General features: G+C 45.4%; 1 protein-coding gene across 4 annotated transcripts in view; it reads right to left on the bottom strand.

The window, feature by feature from the left end:
- The window catches only part of MDGA1 (MAM domain containing glycosylphosphatidylinositol anchor 1), a 156478-nt gene that overhangs the window by 56309 nt on the left and 75925 nt on the right, over positions 1-24244 (bottom strand). For all 4 annotated transcript variants that reach the window (XM_042789528.1, XM_042789527.1, XM_042789529.1 and 1 more), the window contains exons 9-10: positions 4776-5045; positions 1245-1396 (exon numbers count right to left, since the gene is read on the bottom strand). In XM_042789528.1, the coding sequence (XP_042645462.1) occupies positions 1245-1396; positions 4776-5045 (422 nt within the window). The remainder of the gene's footprint in view (positions 1-1244; positions 1397-4775; positions 5046-24244) is intronic.

Below are 24244 nucleotides of genomic sequence, written 5' to 3'. Positions count from 1 at the left end.
ACAAAACCAGGGGGGGTTAAGTTTGCACAGGCACTCAGCTTCCTTCACTACATAACTTAAAACAGAAATGTGATTTTCCCTTTTCTTGATCCCTTTCAGTAGGAGCTCAATGAGGAACAGATCTAAGATTACTTCAAGGCACTGTGCAAAAGGAAAAAAGTCTCAACATCACTGGAGAAGGATAAAAATCACAAATTAGTTCATTGAGTTGCAGTGCTGATAATAGCGAAATTCAGTTACGAGGGAAGGGGTACTATGACAAACTGCCTTCATTATTAGAGGCTCCCCTGTGTCCTGTATTATTATTAAGCACACACAATGTGCTCCGCATGGTGTGAGTAACAAACAAAGGCTGTCCCACCCCAGAGAGCTCACAATCAAACAGAGACATAAAACTGGAGCCTACTGTGCAGAACTAGAGGAAAGAGACACTTGGATCTTTTTAATTATTTTGTTTTCTATCTACAGTAAACAAACTTTTCCTTGCAAAATGCATTTGCTTCCAAGCTACCACTGAATGACAAGAACCACTAATTTTAAATGTTCCCATTTTTAAAAAATGTTGAATGCAGGCACTTCGCTGCACATGGATGAAAGTACCCGGCAATCCTGCTAGGTTAACGTGCTCTTTAAAAACATCAGACTCTTTTCCCTAACCTTCTCCAACCAGTGATCTCTTGAGATTTCCCTCAGTTCTCTCCCCCCCACATCCCAGTATGATTTCTCTTCAGACTCAGAAACCTTGAAACCCACTTCTCATTCCCTGCAGAGTTTATATAGTCCAAATAGCTTCATTAGTGTGACAGTATGAAAGCCCTTCTGCAACGCAAACATCCAATGATTTTTTCCTGCAGTTCCTGCCTGGAGAGTTCTTCAGCTTATTCCCTTTATTTCATAGGAGTGAGGAGGATGGAATTCCACTCGTTGGAGCCTTTGGCCTATAAAATCTACAATACCTACTAATGACTCTGCGGTTTTGTTCACATTAAAACCCCATTCAAAACACCGAGCTTGAACAGTCTGACGGGAGACAGCAGGGATTTGAAAGGCCCAACACCAGACATAAAAACGAACACCGAGCTGTGCACTTGGCCCGTCTCCTCCATTCGGTGGGGAAGACCACCAGAACCTGGCAATTTCATCGCCTTCAGCTCTTAATCGGCAAGGAGACATTGATGTAACTACCTCCTGAGAGGTTGTCTTCCCAAGGGCACGTGCTGAGGCTCTAGAAGAGCAGACCTTACCTGCCGGACTTCCAGGCGATACTTGAGGATGGGATCCACAGCATTGGGTTCCTTCTGTGTCCACTGCAAGACGTAAGAGTAATTCTTGGATTGCTTCTGGCTCAAGGTGGGGTTGGGAGTGTCATAGTAAAATTCTGGGCTGTAAGCTTTTGCTGGAGGGAAAAAAAAAAAAAAAAAAAAAAAAAAAAAGGGAGGAAAGTAGAAGAGTGGGATCAAGGGCAACATAAATTACAGAGATATGTAGTGAGAGTGGAACAGCTCCACTCACATTTGACACGTTGGACACCTTTACTATTGTAGCTGGTGTTGCACTGATGTGCCATCATTTTCTGTGAATCACTACTGATTTCACAGCCTGAGCTACTGGGAGGGTTAGCAGCCCTGCAACACCAGTGGGGCATGACTGAGACCAGAGAAGGTGGGAACAGCTATAGTTCTCCAGCTGGAACCAGCTCTACTCTTTTCTCTCTTGCTTTGTAGTTTAGATTGAGGTAACAGCTTTAAACTGGCATTTCCCCTGTTTCATCTGCTGCTTAACAGAGTCTCCTGCTAACAAACTCTAAGGAAAGATCATTTGGCTAGTAGGTCATAGGAAAAGTGTTATTTATCACACAGGGACCATGGCCTTAAAAAGGAGACCTTGCTCCTTTTGCATCTCCCCTGCCTTGGCAACACTGTGCTCCAGCCTCTTTGTAACGTGACAGCCAACTCAGCAGCAAAGGGGATGCTAACCTCAGCCTGGGTAAAAACAGCGGGATCTTTTGCAGGGGCAGAGATGCCTTTTCTCAACCCACATCTCCCCTCAAAAAACAGAGGGCAGCAGGAGGAAGGGAAACACAGGAGAAATGATGTACCAGAGAGAAACTGGACAGGGTCAGAGAAGGAGGGATTTCCCATAGTTTCCCCAGCTGCTGTTGTTCTGAACTACCAAATGGGATTCAAAGGCTGCTGCCATGCAGCCCAGCAGCTGGTGGGACTAATGCAGGGAGCCCAGAAGCTGCTCAAGGTCTTATCCACAACTGGTTTTGCCCTATTTGAAATTGCCTTCATTTCACCCTGTGCGTTTCAATTTTCAGCAGGTCCTGTCAGCTCCTGGGCCAGGCAGGAGTTGGCCCTGAACAAAAACTCACTTTTCTGGGTTCAGGTTCAATGTGGACCTGCACAGGCCAGAAAGATGCCTGGGCAGCAAGGGATGCTGGAGAGTGGAACAGGCATAGACACCATCTCCCCAGTCAGTCTGCTGCACCTTTCTGCTTGAATCACAGGCCCTGCCATTCTGTGTGGTTATAATTAAGCTTGAAAGGATTCAATGTTTATTTTTTATGAACTCAGATGGATAATATTGATGTTTATTTCCAAGACCTTTTTTTCTTATTATTTTTATTGACTTGAATTTTTGCACAAGCAAGAAGTTCAGAACCACCTGAGAGACTAATTGCTGCTTATTCAACTTGTATTGACTGTGGAAGTCAAGCTTCATAATGGATTCCAAAATAAAATCAGAACTAATGATAATCATCATCTTGCATGATATTAATGCCTTATTAATTGACTCCAAGATAGAAACGGAAGCTTAAAAAAAAGCCTTCTAATAGAAATGCAGCACATCAAGATACTTTTGGAACTTCCTTTCTGGAAACTTTTACCATTGCTGGAAAGTTTTGTCTTTTGCTTACAGCTGATGGGAAGAGCTGAAGGTTATTCGCTCCATCTTCCAGGGCTTTTCTGTGCTTGTGGCTAGTGGGAGTGCAGGTGGTGACCAGTATGGGCTGCTCTGATAACTTGCTTAAGGGGAGTGGGTTGGATGTCTCACTATCCTTCCAAAACATCTCAGAAAGCTATTCTCCCATCCATAGAAGAAACTAATCCCCTCCTGGGCAGATTTATGTACTCTGTTTCCAGTAGATCTGAACACCTCACAGTCACAAATGAGTCACTGCCTCCCTGACAGACAGAAAGGTTTATAGGCCTTCTTTCACAGAGAAGAAACACAAACAAAGAGACAATTCCATTCCCACCCCCGCTCACCCAGGAAGGCTCTGGCTGATAGGAATTAAAACTCCAGCAGTCCTGAGCCCAAGCGCAGCAGTCTAGCCACTGGATTATCTTTCAGGTTGCTCTACAGGCCCAGAAGCCCTAATTGATTTGTAACTGCCCAGGACACAGGCAGAGACATCTGGAGCTGAAAAGCCACCATCAGATACCAGTGCCTTGGAAACAGAGAAGGGATGCAGGAAAATAAATGCTTGCTATTTTCGTGATGAGTGCTCTCTAGGGATGAATGCTGCTTTCTGCTGAGGGGGTCTTATCTCGTGGGGCACAGTATGGCACACCAGGTGACAATATGTATTTATTACTACTTCCAGCAAGAAATTCAGATCCTGAGATTGCCAAGCTTGCTAGGGACATAGTTTGATGTGGTGGCTCATAGTGGGATATGGTTTGCCATCACTTAGTGACATGAGAGTTGCAAGCATATGAAGAAAGGGTAGAGAGGGCCAAAGCTCTTAAGAAAAATGCATTGCCAGAAAAATTCCAGGAAATCTTAAGGGGTAAGAGAAGGGTCCTGAAAAGGGGCCCAAACAGTAGAAGTGGTTTGGTTTTCCCCTTCTCTGAGAGCATCTCAGAGTTAGAGTATACCTGAGATTTTCCAAACCCTAGGAAAGATCTGCTTCAAAAATCAGACCTCTCTGGATGATATTTATTCTCGTTTGTTCAGCCCTGACTTGAAAAGTATTATAAATTGGCCCTGGACTGAAAACCTAGTATTTTAGTTGAATTTACTGCTTATTAAGGCAACCTCATCAGAGAGCTTTTCTAGAAACTGGTGCCTAACTCAATTCTGGGGTCATGGAAAAAGGAGATTTAATGATCAGCTGGAGAGGTTAGGTCAGATGTGTGGTTTTAGATGCTATAACTCTGCCATCCCTCTTTGCAGTTGCAGGTGCTAGAGAGGGGACCTGTTACAATGCCTGCTGGATTCACAGAAAACCGAGCAGCAAATCCACTGGGTACTAGTACCTGTTCCCAGCTCACGTTTGTCCTAGCAGGCATTGTGAGACAGACCGACAGGAGACACAGGGAAGGTACAGGAATACATCATACAGTTTTTGTTTGCTTGTTTGTTTTAAAAGGGGAAATTAAATGGTTTGGAGCCTGTTGGGGGATGTAGAGCCTTTCACTCCCCCTTGGTCAATCCTTATCTGTGATACAGGTTGTCCATGCCTGAAAGCTGATGTCAGCCTTGAGTTTAAGTCCTGTATCTTTCAGGCAAGTGGTCAAACAGTCCTAAAAATAAATGTACCAGTGGTTGGCACTAACTGCCCTAGGTCCAGCCCAGATTTGAAGGCCTGGATGATGGAGGCAGATCTCCCTGTTGGCTTGTGAAAAGTCGTGCTTTCTGAACACAGCGCTGGTCCCAGGGGAGGCAGGAGAGGTTGACTGTAGTGGCACCAGTTTATGGGGAGCAAGCTTCCCACACCTCCATGACCGCATCCAACAGCTCATTCCACTGTGCACTCTGTGACTTACCAGACACCTGGAAGAGGCAAGTGGAGACCCCCACGTCATTGGAAATGCTGCACTCATAGCTACCGCTGGTCTCCCGGCTGACGCTGTCCACCTTCAGCTCCGAGTAGTCCTGCTGCTCTGCCAGGGGCTGCGCCAGAAGGGTCCCGTTGAAGCGCCAGACGGAGGTGGCCACCTTCATGGGGCTGCCCTTCAGCATGGTGCAGCGCAGGGCGACGCTGCGCCCCACGCCCTGGCGCACGTCCTGGAAGGCTGGCTCCACCACAGGGGGGACTGGAGACCAAACAGAGCAACAGACGGGGATGCCGTCAGGGAACAGCCGTCTCGCTCAGCACGGTCACCCCGGTGGTGCCTCTGAGGAGACAAGTACCTGTGATTTCCCAAAGGTTATTTGTTTTCTAGCAGGAGCCAGGCTTCATCAAATCAAAAGTTTCTGACTGAGCTGGGGCCACATCCTTCCTCGCATTTATTAGGTAGGGGTGGCCTTTAGCAAGTACTCATCCCAAAATGAGACACTGCTTGGAGGAGCTACCAAGACCTGTTCTTTCATTTGGGAAGTGCAACTCCAGCAGCTGAGTGCCACAGCTGGGATTCAATCCTCAGATTTTAATCAGAATAACCATAGTCCTCATAGCCAGCATAAACTGCACTCCCTGAGCAGGCAGATACGCTCCCAAACAGTTACACTGATGTCCTTCTGGTCAGCATCCAACAGGGTTATCAGGGACACCATGTTCAGATGGAAGGATACGCACTGGCTGTCCTCACAGAGCACAGACCCGAATGGGTGTTAGAGGGACTCTCCCAAATACATCAATACAACACATTAGGGACTGGCTACAGGGACTCTGGGTCCTATTTTTATCTCTGGCAACAATTCCCTCCATGTTGGGAGATGAGTCATGTCTCTCCATGTCAGCTTCTCTGCCAGTAGTGTGAGAATGGTGATGTGCGGCCACCTCCTTAGCAAATGGAGGCTACCAAGTCTTGTTCTTCAGCACTTGTAAAAATTTACAGGGACCTCATGATTTGGGCATGGTTGAGGCAGAGCAAGGAGCAAGTCTGGATTTGTATTTCTTGGGTTACCCCTTATTTAATGCAATGGCAGAGGACTTCAATCTCCACAGCCATCTGATGGACATGTTTCACTTGCAGTAAACTCTTAATTAAAACACTACAGCATGGGAATAATCAGCTCTCCCTCTAAAATGAGAAAAGCCTTCTGAACACAAAACAGCTGTTAGCCCAAATGTAAAACAGGGAGAACGTATTTAGAGCAGCTCCAGCACAACCACAACTCACCTTCTGCAGGTTCAAAGCTCTTCCTGCTCTTCCACAGACAACTTCCATGCGCTACAGATCTACAAAGCACCTGCCTCCTCTAAAGGTCTGCAGAGCTGCTAAACCCAAAAACCTGCAACACACAGCATCTGAACATGGTGTCCCTGATAACCTTGTTGTTCCCCTCCCAGGGGCAAAGCCACATCTATGGGTACACAGTGTACAAGCATCCCCCCTGCCTGGCAGCCCCTGTTTGACAGTGGTTGATTGTTTTCTAGGTATCCGTTCTCAACTCTCGGTCTCTGGGCCCTTTGCTGCACTTAAGTGGATTAAAAGCAGCCCTTGACTGAGCTCACGTTGCCGTGCTGAGTGGCATGGTCAGCTCATTACAGATGGCTTTGCTAGCAATGTGTCTCTGCGGGTGCTCCAAGCGCTGACTTGCCTTTGGCTCACACATCTCCCAACTCACGGTGAGAATAATGTGAGAAGTTGTTTGATTAGACCTAGTACCATGAATGTGTCATCTCCATCCCTAGCTGCTATCCCATTTCTTGGGTCACATCTGCTTCTTAATTGAAGCTGGTGGGGTCTCACATTATAATCAAGGCGAGCTGGTGATGTAAGAGGAAAAAAAAAAAAAAAAGAAACCAAAAGAGAGAGAAAAAGGGGAGAGAAAAGAGAAAGGAAGGCTTAACAAAAAAAAAAAAAAAAATGGCACAGCAGCTCCAGATGTATTCAAAGCAATCTATCTCACAAGGAGAGAGAAGGGTGGGAGAGCAGCTTCCCTCACTACTCTGAGCAGCACCTGTGTACAGAGGAAGAGAAAAGGTCTGAAATTGGACAAAGTGCCCCCTGCAAGGACACATGCTGCAAGGAAAGTGCCCCCCTGGGCCCCACTGAAGGAGCATCTGGGGATGATAAAGGATCACAGAGGAGCAGGGCTGGGACACTCCAGATGCTTCCTTAGGTCACAGAAACAGCAGGGCAGTCAAGGATGCAGAAGATATTTAATATTCTGTACTGGGAAATAGGATTTAGCTTGATTTGCACTGGGACAGGCTTTGGGCCTATATTCTCTCCTTGCAAAGGCATGTGTGAAAGTGCCTATACAGTAAAAATTGATTAAATTTTCTCCTCTTGTCTCTGGCACTAGGAAACACCCAACTAACATTAACTCTGCAGGTGGTCCTGGAGCCGCTGGAGAGCAAGCTGAAGCAGGTCATCCCATCACTGCAAAGAATGCAGTACTGCGTCAAGGCGCTGCCCCTCCTGAAGGCTGCCAGTGGATATGAAAGCAAAGAAAGGTCAACAGCAATCACAGAGCCAGATATCAGCTCTGGCCTCCAACACCTGCTGGGGAGCCCACACTTCTTCAAGTAGGTTATACGCAAAAGGGAGACCCACCACCAAGACAAGGATTCAGTCTTCAAATCCTAGCAGATGACAACACGTCCTTTTTTCATCCCTGGCTTAAATGCAAAAGAAAGCTTGTTTACATGAGCCAGTGCTCCAAATCCCCAGATACGGGAACTGAAGAGCTCCAGTACATCTGAGATGGCGACGGTCTCAGAGCAGAGACCTCCAACATGACTCCTGCACAGACACCTTTAGGGAGCTACAGGCAATTATAATGATTTTCCAGGTGTCTCTAATACCCACAGGGAAGCAGTGTCTGGCTATTCTGGCTCACTAAGCTGCCATGGTGCTCTTTGAGGAGCTTGGATATGAACCCCCAGTTTTTAGCCCAGGTCTAACGGCTAGTCCTTGTCAAGAGGCTCCTCAAATGCCTTTCTGTATCTCCCCTGAACTCCAGTGCATGCAGCTGAAGTGCTCTCTTAAGCAGTAGCCATGTTACACGCAGCAGGTTGCAACGCTTCAAGGAAGAGGTAGAAAACCTCTCTGCACGTACAGGGCTTTGGGATCCCCTGGTAAGAAACACAGCAAACAGAGACAATTAATGTTTTCTCTCAGCACACAGCTTAACTCTAGAAGAGCTAGCTGGCAGGAGGAGTGACGAAAGGGGTGAAGAGGGCGGACCATTAACCTTCTAGGCAATGTTGAAGGAGTGAAGCTCCTCCAGCAACCTTGCTAAGATGCAACTGCTGTGAAACACAAGGCAGGGCAGCCGGCCTTTGCAGCAGAATTAGCTTGTTAGAAGCAAATCAAATCTGCTGAACACAAGCAACCTACTCCAGCATGCCAGGCACCCTAAAGCCAAGCCAGGCTGTAAGCAAGCTTTCTTGCTGTGAGCCAGAGCAGATGCTCTGCACCAAAGGGTTGCTAAGCTATCACATTGTTCATTCACATAGAGAAGGGCAAGAGCAAAGGAAGCACCACAGAGAAATCTCAAGTGTTGAGGGGTATTTTTTTGTGTCCCCAAACCCTCTTATTTTCTTGGTTTCACTGGAATTAACCAAGGCTGAGATGCTCATCCTGCTAGATGAGTGAGAAGTGCACTGGTTGTTGAGCTGTGGTCAAGTCTGTAAATATTTATTTTAATTCTGTTTTTATTTTAGCCGTGAGGAAGCGAGGAGTGTACTTCCTTACAAGAGCCAAAGTGCTTTTAGGAGAGACCAGTCTCTATGCACTGTTACTGTGCTGTCCTGTTTGGGCACAGCTCAAGAAGGGGTACAGTGATCCCTGCAATGCCGTCTGCTGCAGGTTCCCATCAAATTTGGATGCCTCCAGAAGGCAGAACTGCTTCTTTCACCAATGATGAAGTCAGAGCATCCCAGGATGGCAGTGCTGCACTACGGAAAGTTTTTCACTTGTGGGGTAAGTACAGAAAAAAAATTTCACTTAAAATTTTTTTTCTCCACTTTAAAAAATGAGGATGTTGTCACGAGGCTTCTCAATCTGATATGGATGAAAGGCAAAGAAAGGCTTACATTGGATTGATGCACAGAAATCAGTGACAAGCTTAAACACAAACCAGCATTGGCAGAACAGGGGAACACTAAGTGAACAGACCTCGCATTAAGTGTTTAGGCAAGGACTGAGAAGGTTGCAAATCCTAGACATCACCATACAACGCTACTATGCAAGACACACGCAAAGTCTGCTTTCCCACTGTAGCTTGAGGACTGCAAATAGCGTATCGCGGTCAATTCCCAAATGCTGGTTCGTTTTGAAAGGGCTGTCAGAGCTGAGGAGCTCACTTATAACTTGCTTTCTGACTCACAGGCAGCCCTTTCTCTTGCTGTAGCCCCCCTGACCAGCGGCTGACAACAGCCATCTCTGTAGGTGGTCAGCCGCCTGCATTGTACTGCTGGCCTATGCAGCTGCCATGGGCTGCTGCACTCTCATTTTTCTACAGGGATTTACTTCTCGCAACGCTTCCTCTGCTGCAAAGAGCACCATGGCACAGCAATGTCCAGGCAGAAAAAGAGAGGCACGAGCAGAAAGACGGCCTGCCTGAGGTCACACGAACTGACAGCATCAGACAGAAGCAGTGTAGGAGTCTTGTATTCTGACCCACACTTCAGTCCTTAGCCCAGGCTTCCTCCCCTGTGAAAAACACCCTCTACTCTACCCTTCAGAGTCAGTCATCATTTACATTTTTATTTAAATCTAGAAAGTGCAACACGTAACACAAGTGATGAAAATAGCAAGCCTTGCTAGATTGGAAGCGGCTTTATTTTCAGCAGCTCTCGTCCCACTCTGCTGATGACTCCCTCCAAGCTCAGCCATGCAATCACAGTGCCAGTGAGACTGCTGCTTGTAGCCTTCACCTTATCCCACCTGTGAGAGCTGATTAACCACTCACTCGCTGGATTAACATTGTAAAGGGGACACAGACAACTTGGTATGAAAGACCGCACTTCATGGTTAGTTACAATTATTAGCTATGTTTTGTTATCCAAAATGGCTAACAACACCAGGCAGTAATTTCTCTCTCTGGAAAGCAAATCAGCACAGGCTGCTACTAGGGCCTTATGACACTTATATGGCCCCATCCAGCATTCATTTAAACTCTGATAGGTGCCCTTCTGCAGTCATACTGGATGCAATCTTCCCTAAAATTCTCTAGGCAACCAAAGCAATTCCAGCAAGGCGTGCCTTCCTTATCCAGCCCCTGGTCCCATAATCTGGGGTAATAAAGATGTCACAGACATCAACGATACCGTACCCCTGCTTTCACAGCGGATAGAAAACTCCATGGTTTCAGCCCCAGGAGAGACCAGAGCACTCTACCCAAGCAAGCGGGAAGCTCTTTTCTTGTCACAAGGCTGGGAAATCACAGCTGAGGAATTCTGTTCCCTGCAACAGCACCCTCACCCCAAGAACACACATTAGGCACCAGCAGTTTTCCTCATGGAGACAAATATCCAAGTAACATTTACAAGTCCAGTCTCATCTGCTTCTTTCTGAGAGATGATATAATTGAGTAGTTGGAATAGGGGAGATGGCAGAAGGCTTGCTCAACCTATTTCAGCTGAAAGACAGAATCTCTTTCTTTCATCTTCTATGCCTTCTGCCTTTGCACTTCAGTCTCCCTATGTATAAAGAGATAAAACGTGTATTTTTTGCAAAGTGCTTGAAAGCCAAGTTGCAAGTATTGTTATTTCAAACAAAACAAATTTGTTCAAGTACATTTTCTGTTAGACAAGTGGGTGCAGGGACCGGAGAGGCAGGGCTCAGAGCAGAGAAGGCTTAGTTCTGTCTTAGCTGACTGCTTTTAAAAGAGCAAATGAAATGTATTCACTACCAGCTTTTCTACTTTCCTCTTCTCTGGACTTTCCAAGCCAATTAGCTCTACTAGTCTTCACCTTATTTTAATAAAGAGGGATTTACTAAAGGTTTTCCACTTCTGCATGATGAGCTGTGCTGATTAATACATGAGACCCCTAGCTCATTTTACAGAGTGCTTTGAAGACAGTCCATCCTGGGTGGGAATTTCCAGACCTTCTGCCTCACAGATATGCCTCCTCAAAACAGATCTGTCCCAGACATGCTGGAACTCCACTCAGGCTCACTGCCCAATTAATTCATGCTAACAAAACACTACAAAGACAAGTATTCTCCTGTAGTGTAAAGCCACCTCATTCCCATGCCTCACTCACCTTCAAGTGCCTGGTTTCAAAACAGTACACTCCCCTAATTGAAAAAGATAAGTGGGAAAAGATGGTGTATGTACAGAAGACACATACACACTTGTATGTGAAATGCATGCTGATAATCCTCCCCCCACTCACATGCCACCCAATTAGCAAAGTTATGCACAAGAAAAATAATGAGAGCAAGACAATGGGCATTTCAGAGCTAATACCTTCAATTACTGCCAGACCAATGGCATAACCCATATCTAGCGATTTTTTTATTGCCACGGACTAACATGAAAATATTACCTCTAACTCACGGCCAGTGTTGCTAGTTATAGCATGGTGAAGCAGGATAATGGATACACAAAGGGTGGATCTGGGGGTTCTCCTGCCCACCCATACAAGAGGGGAGACCTCCCATGTGTAGCACTGTCAGACCACCAACTCTCCACTCAGGTTCTGCCTCTGTTTTCTAGAGGATAACAAGATGTCGGATCATACCCATGCATCTGTTATTACATGCTTCTGTTTAACAAATTGGGCTGGCAGTGACACGATGCTCCCAATAGTATATAAATAGTTTAGATCCAAACATTCAGTAACAGTCAACCAATGATACTCTTTCCCCAAAAGCATCCCATATGCATTAACTTTTGGCAGAGAACCAGTTATCTTACTACTCAATAATTCATAGGTGAGCTACTCAGTTGGGTAGTTGTGGGAATAAAGCAACTCACTGACAGTGCAAACTAAGGAAAAGAAAAAAAAATAATAAAAATCAACCCACAAAAAAAGAACCAAATTAGATTCTTCTTCCAAAACAGACAATCCACATCTTTCCTCTTAATTCAGAGTTTATCACTAGTTTTCCTTTCCATCTAACCCAATTCCCTTGCTGCAGTTTAAGCCTATTGCAAGTCCTCCCCATAGGTGATTTTATGTCTTAGCAATCAATTCTGTCCTCCTGTCCCCAGCAGCCTCCAACCTCAACAAATACTAGGAGGAGAGAATTCTTAGTCCTCTTCTCTCCCAAAGTCTTTGACAAAATGATGTTGACGTTATATATATATGTGTGTGTGTGTATATATATATATATCTTTATAATTCCCCTTTTCCTCCTTCCTCTGCTCTTCAGGTGGCAGAGGCACAGCTTTGGTTTCTATTTAGATTTTGTTTTCTTTAGGCAGAAATACAGTCCTGGAGTTTTAAATGCTAGAGGAATCACATGCAGAAAGTTTGGAAAAGGAGAAAATAGAAGAGAAACCTGAATCTACAGTGCTGACTCACCTCCTGGGCCTGGCAGAGACAAGCAGGACATAGGGACCTGTAATGGGGCAGAGATCAACAGGTACCATTTGCAACCTTGTGATCAAAACCAGAGTGCTTGGTCCATCACAGCAGAATGCGTTCCCTATGCTTCCATCTACAGTGTAAAGAAGGGAAAATAGACAATCTGTGATGTTTACTGTTCTAGGATAGGCCCTCCACATTCCTGAGAAGGATTTGGAATGACTAAGAAATGACTGATCATCCCCCTCAGGTTTGATAGCAAACATGGACTGCTGCAACAGGACTTTAAAGGCCAAATTTATCCCATCTAACTTCAGGCTCTTCACTGAAGCACACAAATTAGGAAAGCCACCTCCCTCCAAAGCCACTGAGTGAGAGGGACATCTCCAGAGGACAGTTCAGATGGTAGAAATCCCGAGCTGGCATTACCTCCCTCTGCCCTGTGCCTGCACAGGGAGCCTAAGGTGATCCCAGCCCTGCCATCTCTGCTAGGCGGGATGAATGCAGACCAAAGTAGAATCCTTGTGCAAGACCTGCACAGAAGTCACCAGTGAAACTCTCCAAGAACTCTCAGTGCCTTGTTTAATGAGTTCATCAGTAAGCTGAGTCATAACATGCATCTGAAACTTGGGCAGCATGGCCTGATCTTGGACAGGAGACACCTGTGTTTGAGCTGCTGCATGCCACAATGGAGCTACCCTAGGAAGGAAAACAGACCCCAACCTGCACTTTCCCATAGCAAATACCGTGATAAATCTCTGGACTCCAGACAACATCCAATTAGTGCCCCTGCTAGGGCTTGTGTCCAAAGTATGCAGCTGCCACCTACAAGGAACTGATTGCATTTCCCCCAGTCTCCTACAAAGAATCTCACCCACAACCAGAGGAGCTACCAGGCAGAGGTGACTGCTGACTCCAAGCAGCAATCCAATAGCAACAGGCTCCTATTCCATCACCAGGTGCCTGACCGATTCAATCACCTCCATACGTTTAGTCCCTTTTAGTAAAAGAACTGAAAGTTAAGAGCAGGGAGGCTGCAGGAGAAAATGACTCCAAGAACTGCAATCCTGTCAAAATGGAGAAGAGTCCCTGCTTTGGAAATGCAATGATTGTCAGGGCCGCAGGTGGTCAGAGCCTTCTGCTCACAGCTGGGCTACAGCATTACCTCACCTTCTGTTTTCAGTTTGAAAGCTAAATTGGGAGCATTAGATGATCCCTCCACAGATGCTTTCCAAACAGGCAAGAGACAGCATAGCCAAATGCAAAAACGTTGATTAAAAAAATCAGACCTGCTTTAATGATGGGGTGGTTGGAGCAGAGCTGGAAAGGCAAGAGATCCAAGCCAGAAAGAGCCTGGTAAGGGAAGGAGGGCCATCCAAGGCAATTAAGATAATCAAGTATTAACAAGCATTCCTTAATATGTTTACTTTTAATTCTTTGTCTGTATTAGTAAGCAAAAAGGATGCATGGGGCAAAGCTAGACCAGGAAGAGTTAATACAGTGGTTCTCCACTTATCCACAGAGAGGAAAGAGGACAAGATTCCCCACACAAACCAGGTACTTCCTCAGCCTCTCCTTCAGGTCTGGTAGGGAATTTGGACCAAGGAGGAAGAACTCAGCATAGAGGAACACCCAGTTCTCCATCACTTCTCTGTCTGCTGTCTTGGAGTTCTGCTGCCAATCGTTTAATATCCTGCTCTGATAACTGTCATCATTACCCCCTTTTTCCATCCTTCACCCTTGATTGATCTTGATTCATCCAAGGAAGATGACGACAATGAAAACGTAACTGTTCAGAAAGAGGCTGAAAGGATGCTCAAACTAAAAAGATTTATGGCAAATGTTCAGTCTCATAGATGAAGCAGCTGAGGTCAACAGATATTGAGGCAGTTTTTCCCATAAGAATTAATTTAACAAGGGGGGTGGTGCATACAGGAACTTAAGAAATGCATGCAATTTGAAAACACAGGATCAGTATATACAGAATAGAGAAAGGAGAAGCAAGAACATTTTTTACTGCAAGCATTTTTGCTGTCATTCTCTGGATGGTTACCTCTTCATCATTGTCATCATCATCTTCAGATGAATCAAGGTAGATCAAATCAATCATGGGCAAAGGATGGAAAAATGAGGGTAGGTTCAGGCGGTCCATGAGATGAAGTGGCTGAAGTCTTTCAGAATAGTGACTGGCTCCTTAAAGCCAGCTGCCTAATAGCCACCATCTCTGCCATCTGAAAGTCCTGTCTTCCCCTTCCATCCTTCACACCATTACCTGCATGCACTTAAAATGTGTGAATTTCATAAGTGCCTGTGTCCAACTCCTTGATTAATTATGAAAAAAATGCTTCATCTGTCATATCAGCAACTGTCATAGCTTTTCACGAAAGTATCTGCAGTGGATTGCGCTTACAGAGAATCATCTCCCTACCCCTTATTCCCATAACTGCTAACCACCTATGGAGACAGCAGAGGATTGGGCAGTCCCGTTTCTTCAGGCCTGGAGGATACTGCCCATCTCAGCAAAGGGCATGGACCCGAGCCACAGAGGACTTGCTCCCCCTTTGGAAACCTCACGCATTCTCTCTATGTTGCCACCGTGTTTCCAGAGGAGCAGCAGCACACTGGCCTCACAGCCGAAGCAGATGCAACCCTGCAGCTCTTGCTTTTCCCTGCACTAGGAAGAGCACTGTCACTTCTGACAGCCGCAGGTGGTGTGGGCTCCCAGGAATCACTCTCTGGGGCTTGGAGTCCCCTCGGCAGCAGAGGGCACAGGGATGAGGCCAGTGACAGAGCTGGCAATCATTCAAGGGCAGAAGCCTGATCCCCTGACCTCTCCATCTGTCTATCAGCTCTGTCCCATCTCCTCTGGACTTGGACCAGGAGAGGGAAATTTAACAGTCCCACTCACTGGATAAATCTGCTCTGACACTCTATTTTCCAGGCTGCTTCCGTGGCTGACCTCAAACAGGGCCAGTAGTACGGGAACCATTTGGAGGAGCAGCATCCCTGTAATGTGGACACATGCCTATCCCACACAGACACTTTTTCATGTTCACTGAGGAGGACTTTGGCTGCAGAAAAGGTGATATGCAGGACAAGTGGGAAGTACACACTCCACCACTCCACCTGACAACTGCAATTTGGTCCAACAGATAAATGCCTGGAGCTGGTTCCACAAAGTTTCCATTGTTCACATTCCCAACTCTTCTGGGACACAAAAAGTAAGGCTGTCACCTCCCTCATTTTTACCCACTGCATCAAGATCTGAAAGTGGGTCCTGGCCCGAGCCAACCCATCAGCAATTATCAGCCCGAGAGGTTGCAGCAGCACACACTGCAACGTGGCATCCTGCTCCTTCCAGCCTCTTCGTGACAGATAACACCACCTCGCAGAATCAGATACCCCGGGTGAAAAGTACATTTTAAACAAGTTTCAGCAATGGTTGCTGAGCCATCCCACTGTGGTGGTCAGGGAGAAGATATAATTCTTTGTACAGCTCTGGAAAGAACCTGTGTGGTCTTAAATCTGGGAATATCTGTGGCCGAATCTGTGATAAAATCCAGAGAGGATGGAAAGACAGGCTTCTCTGTGTCCTATTTGTAAGACTCCAGCTGGATCTGTGTACCCTGATCTGAATTAGTCAGATAAAAAATGGCAGAATAACAGACTACTAACAGATCATTAAAATTTTTAAAGTGCCATAGAAAGTAGGAAAAGATGGGGGAAAACTTCATCTAGCCAGGCCTTTGAAGGGAAGTTTGTGCTAGCACCCTGTAAATGCCGGGAAGATAAAATTACCCTGTACCATCCATGCTTGTATTGACTATGGGAGTACAAACACGAACCAATTGGGTCAGTGTAAGCAGAGGAGACCTCAAAACAACCCAGCAATAAACCTTTTTATTCCTTACTGATTCCAGAAAAAAAAAAATAAAAATCACAGAAGATGAATGTGGGTTGCAACTTTACAAGTTAAAAAATGAATGATGATTAATATAGTTTTATGGGTCCTTGGCAGACAAACTGGGTAGTGTTTGAGAAAGCAACAAGAAAAGTAACTATCTTGTCATAACATCCTCAGGCATTGGAAGTATCCTGGCTTGCTTCCACACGACAGACTAATTGAAGATGTAATACTATTCAAATGCAGCCCACATTAAGCAGATTAAAACCACATTACCCGAAAGAGCTCAAAAAGAAATTTTAAATGGGTGCACACACCGCTGATATCTCTCTAGTGAGAGGGAAGACCTTCTCTAGGAAGGACTCTCTAATGAGATCCCACGAACCTCTTAAACCAATGCTATTTCACATCTTCATCAAGGTCAAAGATTCAGCCAGCAGGCTGGCATAGCTAAAGCATATAAATTATAAAGTCCCCTGTTCAGGCTGTGTAGCTGACATCACACACAAGCACCTTTGCTGTCTGAATGATCTTACATCCATTGGCAGCTGGGGTGACTGGGAGCAGACTTTGGCACAGCTCTGCGATGTGGCTTGTGCTTTGTTTCTTTCCCTCCTACACAAAGGCAGCATCCTTAAGTGCCTATGTCAGGATAAGATACTGACATCTGCAGAGGACAAAATATGCATCAGTAAATAACATACTAGAGAGATACCTCACACAGGACAACTCGGTTTGCTTTATGGAATGGGCTTATGGTAACTGCATTCAATTTATCCTGGATAATGTAAAGGTCCAGAAAGAAAACTGCTGAGGAAAGAATGTGTCTCTCTTGTTAGGAAAGAGATGACTCCAAGAGGATCCTGAGTAGATATAACAGTGAGCATCAGCATTCAGCTTAATTCTGTAGTATAAAGATGCCCAAATCCTTGGATGATTAAGTCAAAGCTTACTAAACATATTGTGAGATGGGCATCACCTCTGCATCCACATCAGTGAGATCATTTTTGAAAATCTGTTTAATACGGGTGACCACACTGCCAGAATGATGTTCAAAAAAAACTGAGGGCTATAAAAATGAATCAAGGGCTGGAAAATATGCCTTGTAGTGAATGGCTAAAGAGACTCTTTCTGGATTGCATACTGAAAAAAGCCTATGAGATTACTCGTTCTGGTGTCTGAGACTACACAAGGAAGAGACTGCTGATAACAAATAGCTCTTTATGTGAGAAGACAAAGGCATAAACAGAGCTTGTAGTTGGAAACTGAAATGAGACAGGCTTAGATTAAGTCATGACAACTGAACCATGAGAGTAAAAAAAATGCTGGAACGATTTACTGAGGCACACACTGAATTCTCTGTCACTTCAGTCTGTGAGTAGATGCTGCACTGAAAATGTACAAATAATCTGCAAGTTTAGATCCACAAAGGTAAACTCACCTTGTTGCTCAGCTCCACTAGTGAGAGAGAATATGCTTGGCATATAACTATCCCTCCTGTCTAGACAAACAGGACAAAATGGTTAGAAAGAGATTCAAGAGCTTTTGCTTTCTTATAATGACCAGGATGCTGGAGTCCCAGTATTTTGGATAGACAGACTGAAGCACATAAACTTCCCTAAATGGCTTAAAAAAACCCCAAAACAAAACAAACAAACAAACAAAAAAAACACACAAAAAACCACACCACAAAATCCAACCATTTTTCCTTCTCTCTTTAACACCTGTAGGTAGTTTTATTTGCACCTTTTCATTTATACATGTGAGTTGGTTCCTAGAAAGCTAACCAGAATGAAAACTTGCACATTTCCATGCATAAACTTGGACTTTTGCAAGGCCTCATTGCAAGCCCAAGGGTAAGAGAAAAATCCCCAAACCACAAAAACCCACTTTGAGTGTTGCTCTGTTTTCCTCTGACCCAGCCAACTGCCACCATCTTCTCATCCATTTAGATCCATTATGCTCTTTCCAGCAAATCACCTTAGATGGAAGGCTTCTCCCCTTCCCTCAAACCCGAGTTCCCCATTTTAGAGCATACCAGGATGCTGGCTGAAGGGCTTGTATTATACATAAGCTCTGAACTGCTCAGAAAATCCCAGCAGACCTAGCACTATTAAACCCATCTATATTGCATTAAGTTATTAGCTACTGTATTCTAGTTTATGATTAGGACAGTAAAATACCTCTTTGCAATCAGCACTTGGTAAGGAAAATCCCTGTTCAGTGCAAATGTCACTATTATTTATTGTTCCCTTGACCTCAACCACAGCTACTGTCAGGAACCTCTGTTAGTTTTGGCACTCCAACCAATTCTTCCCATGAAATGCTTGGCTGAGTTGGGCCTAGTGTTGTAGCATATTTGCAATGGATGAGATTTACAGCACTCGTTTCATCGGATGTGAGAGTAAGTCACAAAGGATCAAAAGCCTACAAAGTGTCAGCTGGAATGACCTTCAGTTGCCATTATTTCTTTAGCCAGCAGGGATTTAACCCAGATGCTTCTTTGCCACAGAAATGGAGCCATTTTCAGTCTCTTCTACATCCCATTCATCCCCTTGCAGCTTGGCAAACAAGCAGTCTCAGAAATCAGCTTCTTCCCAGACAACAGTAATGAAAAATTTCCATGGTTTCCTGCGATCACACACAACCCTAGAAACAAGGACTCCAAAATCATACAAAATGAGACAGGTCTGCATACAACTAGGAAATTTAAACATGTCTGTCAATTCCTGGGACCAGTGATGGTTTTTCAGGTTCATCAAAGAAAACCAACTGTTTTACTTCAAGTCCTGGAGACCAATTACATTTGAATCAGAAGCAAAGGCTGAGATAAGGTAGGAGCGTGTGCATACACATGCTTATTTGTGTTTGCAATAGAGAGGCAAAGAGGAATGGAAATCAGGAACTATATGAAGTGAAATAGGGTGAGAGGGGTTCATGTTGGAAATACAATCTCTGTTCATTGAGAAAACACTGTTTACTGACTTCAAAAAAAAAAGTTTCCTTCTGAGAGACTGGTCCAAGTGGAAGAGCAAAAACTAGTAACTGAATAAGTTGTTTCCCCACAGAAAACTCCAAAAGGCCTCTGTGCCATTCCTGAAAACTGAACTCTCAGTCTCCCAGTACAGTGTCTCAGCACAGAACTAGCAGCAGAAGAACCTGCTGGGATGTAGAGAAGCCTGAGCACCTCTGAAATTTAGTTCACATTCAGTTTCCCTATAGGAGTGAACATAATTGGTGCTGTTTCAGAGCTCATAGTCAGGATGGTTGCAGCTAATTAATACACACACCCCGACACCATCCCCCTCGGATGCTCAGTTTCCTACTAAGGCTTCTGCTCACATCAGGAGTGACTCAGGGTCTTCCCTGCATAAGTCCCCTCCTCAAAAGAGGCACTGTTATTCTGTGTGTTGCCTCCATGTGCCAGCCACAGTCCTCAGTCAGGGCAGAAAACAGCTCTGCTCTAGTGCCAGGGTGCAGGGAATAGGTTAGGAATAGCATGAGAGCCTGTTCCTGCACCTTCACTAGTGCTGCTTGATATGGTTTATGGCCCAAAAATCATGGGAGAAAAGCAAAGGTACAGGCACAATACCATGGCACCGTGTCACACCCTCTGGGAAAGAGGCTGGGGGAAAAAACCTCTGCTCACCTGGCATAGGTCCTGTGTCAGGTCTGATGTCTTATGCTCCCCTGAAGGTGTGGACAGCTGTTTTCACTTTTCTATGCCTCAGGCTCTTGCACAGAGGCTGAGAATTACCATGAGAAAATGAATTGCTTTTTTGGTCTGCTTGGTGTCTTCCTGGTTCCCCTAATGAGTTCTAGTCTGTGACATCTCTCTCCCCACAGCTGGGCACTCAACACGCTCATGTCCACAGGGCATTCCCTCCTTTCCTGCCTTGTGACCCCCAACCTTAAATAATATGAGCTGATAGCAGTTTTCTAACTCTCTCCATCTACCACCTCCCTTTCCCCATGCCTCCTAATGCCAGTGTTACGGCATATATAGCGCATGCCTTCCCAAATCCACTTTGCTCAAGTGTCAGCTGCAGCACTCTTTTTTGGTAGAACACACATATAAACTTTCCCATCCTCTTAGCTCTCCTATCCCCAGTCTTTTCTCTTGCAAATACACCCACTACACCCAACCCATACAAGCAAGTACCATCTTTTCCTCTCCCTAATGAATACCCCACAAACTCAGATCCCAGTCCTGTCCATCACCTCTGGCAGAGAATATCCTGCCACCCCACGGTCCCAGATCCATGGCCCTCTGCCTTGGCCCAGTTCCCACATCCCCAGGGCATGTACCGGTGCTGTGCAGACCAAGAAAGAAAGCTTGGCAACAGCTGCCGTGCCAGGCTCAGCACCTCTGACCTGCTGACTGGAGGTAAGTGTGTGGCAGAAGTACTCACAGCGTATGTTAGAGAGGAACCTGTGTTACAACCCCATGCAAGCAGAAGCAGTGCCAGGACAAAGCCTCCCTCCAGCCAGGCTGCCTTGATGCAGTCTGGGTACCACCAGCTGTATGGCGGTTCAGAGGTCTTTGATACAGGTGGTTTCACCCCTGATCTAAACCCAGACAACAACAACAGGGCTAAAAACCAAAGTGGTTTCTTCAGAACAGCAGGATGGGAAGCACTGGAAAAGTGTCTGACAGTACTTCAGCAGCAGTATGCTCCTGTGTCTTAAAGACAAGGACATACTTGGGCGAGACCCAAACATGTACAACTTTGCAGGATGCCCAGCACAGAGCGTTTGCTGGGATTCTGGAGTTGTTTTTTATCCCAAAAAGTTGATGTATAACTAGGTCCTACAGGGAAAATAGCTGCCATAGCAGGAAAACCTTAAAAAGAGTGTCTGAATTAGAACAGTACAAGATGTGGTGTTCAGCTCTGAAAGGGCCACGGCAGGTGAGCAATTGTCCACAGAGAGATGACCAAGACTGTCTGTCATCCACTGTGTCTGTACAGCTCTTGCCTCTCCTTTCCTGACAAAACTCTCTAGCTTGGATGTCTCTCTCTTAATAGAATTCAGTTGCTCTTCCTGGACAGTTTGGCCAAAAAACAGGATAATGGAAGCTTATGGAAAGTGTATTTGTTTCTCCCAACAATATCCGAGAAATGGATTAGCTGATTTAAACCAGTTCTCTTCTGAACAAACAAATTCATCTCTCTAGGCGAGGAGCTCTCACACAAGCTTTTACTCAGCCTACCATTACAACCGCAGAGGTGTTTAGAGATGAGCAACGAGCGGCACAAAGGCTGAACAGCTGTGCAGGCAGGCTGCAGTCTCACGTAGCAGACCCAGGTCCCCTCTTTAAGGGGGGCTCCCAGCTTCCTGATGCACGTATCTGGGTATCATCCTCTCTTCTTTCATGGTCATTTACCCAGGGTACAGGAAGGAGGCCTCCTGGTACTTTGCATCTGACATGATGCCACAGATTGAATATGTCAGTTTTGCAAAATCTGCTCCCCAGCCTCCACTGCTCCGGTGAATTCTCCTTGCCATCTGGGCCTTTGGCTTTATGTCTCAAGTCTTCTATATCTCCTGGCTACCACAGCATGCAGACATGCTCTGTCAGACCAATTTCAGTCAAAGAGGTAATCGGAAAAACTCTCGGGGCACAAGGGAGACTTCCCAAGAAAATCTTGGTGAGTGGTAGCACATGGGAATCTTCCTCACAAGTCAGCAGAGAAAAAACAAGGATCCTGCAGAACAAGTCCTAACTTACACACTGAGGGGAAAAATTCAGGCCAGCCAAAATTTATACAACCGCTTTGCCCTATGAAAGACTTTTTCCACCAAAGCTGCATATACCAAATGCTACAAAAAAGTAGCACTGGGGGTCCTGAGGCTTTGCTCCACAAACATAAATGTCACAAAGAAGAAGGTTTTAGCTAAGCATCCTTAGCCTGCCAGATTACCTGCCCCTCAACACCATGAGGTTGGCAGGAGGTTAGGGCCAACAAGTCCCAGACAAACAGAAGCCATCCTCTTTTCAGCTACATTTGGTACCCCTCTTAAGACCCTATCTGAAACTGAAGTAAGTACTGCCACAGCCTCTGTCTGTCAGGCCCCAGGACCAATAGATGGTAATTGTTAAAACAAATCTGAGGCCAGCTAAGCCTCTGTGGTTGTTACTGTGCTCTGAACCGTGGCCATTTAGGTTTACAGCCATGACAGAGTAAAACTGACTCCTCCTTCAGCTTATCCTTAGACTGACAACTCTAATTAGTTGTTAGCAGCCCAGGCACGGGCAAGCGGAGTGAGCAATCCTAATAACATATCACCGAGGACAGGGCTATGTGCACAAACACAATCTCTAAGCAACTTAATCCCAGACACAATACTGCAAGTGGAAAGTGTGTTGACTATCAGGAACAAAACTCTCTGCTCTTAATGAGGGGAGCAGGGGGTTTCTGCATATTGATAGAAATAACATGTATGCTTCCAACTTAGTCACACAATCCTCTGTACAACAAATTAGAGGATAAACAGGGAGGATTTCCATCAAAGTGGAACCTAACAACCAGGTCAGGCTTCGTTCAGACTGGTAGTTTGAGGTCATGCCCGTGACTACAAATGATTTTCTTCTTTTTTGCTAATAAAGATCTCCAGGTTTGCAAAAACTGAACTTGCAGAAGGCACAGTTTTCCCCTGGTGCTGAATACAGACACACCTGCCCCAGAACATCAGTTCATTCTTAAGACTTTGATGGTCTAAAACAAACCAGACCATCCCAGAGCTCTGGTTGGTAGGAGAGCCTGAGGTTTCCCTCTCTTGGGAGCAAGATCTGTACCATGTAGAACAGCAATACTAAAGCATGAATGGAAGGGCAGGAAAGCCCCAGCCACTGCAAGGGTAGAAAAATCACCTTCTTCCCCCAAGTTAGCTCCTGAACTGTGCTCCTCAGCTTGGAGGAGGATGTTAGTTTCCATTATAAAAATAATAACTAAAAACCCAATCACTATTAATAAATGCACTCAGAAATTAAACCAGCCAAGTCTAAAATTCTTAGCAGATGGATCCATACTCCAGCTCACATGACCAAGCAGTGAGACAGATGAGCCAGCTCAGTCACAGATATGGGCCAGCTCTGGCCTCAGATAGTCTCATTTCCCTTAGACTCCCTTCACATAGGCAGGGAGAACTGCAGGGAGCTCTCAGGAGCCAAAAGCCCAGTCCTAGACACTCTGTAGAAACACCTTCATGCCAAGAGCATGTCTCAAGAGTACTTTTAATAGAACAGTTAATACCCAAGCTTATGTTTCAGAGCGGGCAGGGCACCAGCAAAGAGCACTGACATTGAGCTATGGCTTCAACAGTTGATCGAAACAGTTTAATGCATTTCCATTTCCAGTTGCATGGATCCATCAATGCTTCTTACTTATTTACAGTATCATCCCTTCCTCTTCTCCCTGCTTTTCTGTTTGCTACATAGATAACAGGGGAAATTGATGCTGGCTATTGCCCGCCTGATGTACAGCATTGCCAATAGGTTCGGCAGGATTTTAAAGAGGAATGAGTCAACAACGTGTGACCAGGAATAACATTTGCCAGTGTGTGAGTTTGAATAGGAAAACATATCTGTGCCCATCTGAACATTAGTTTAAGTGACAAGGGCAACAGATGTCCCAGTAGGACGTATTCTAGCTGCCTTCCAGGTCAGGGCAGAGCCAGACCTGCTGGTCACCAGCCCTATGGCAATGCCTATGTCTAGGACTATGCAATAGCTCCTGAAGTCCTGTTAACCATGGTAACTGCCCCTCCAAAGACAACGTCAGTCTACTTTCCTGATTACACTTAATATTCACTGTGCTTTGAAGATAAAGCACAATAATCCACCTTCTGTTTAAAGTGGCAAAACGCTACTGAAGGGCATTAAACATAATCCTTCGGAGATCAATCCAAATGATTGTGAACTATTACTCTGGATCCAAAAGGGGCCAAATTCA

This window comes from Tyto alba, unplaced genomic scaffold, assembly GCF_018691265.1.
Source record: "Tyto alba isolate M040663 unplaced genomic scaffold, T.alba_DEE_v4.0 Super-Scaffold_16, whole genome shotgun sequence".
In the NCBI taxonomy this organism is placed as follows: Eukaryota; Metazoa; Chordata; class Aves; order Strigiformes; family Tytonidae; genus Tyto; species Tyto alba.
Note: the sequence above shows the minus strand (reverse complement) of the source record. Positions and strands in the feature narration are given on the sequence as shown.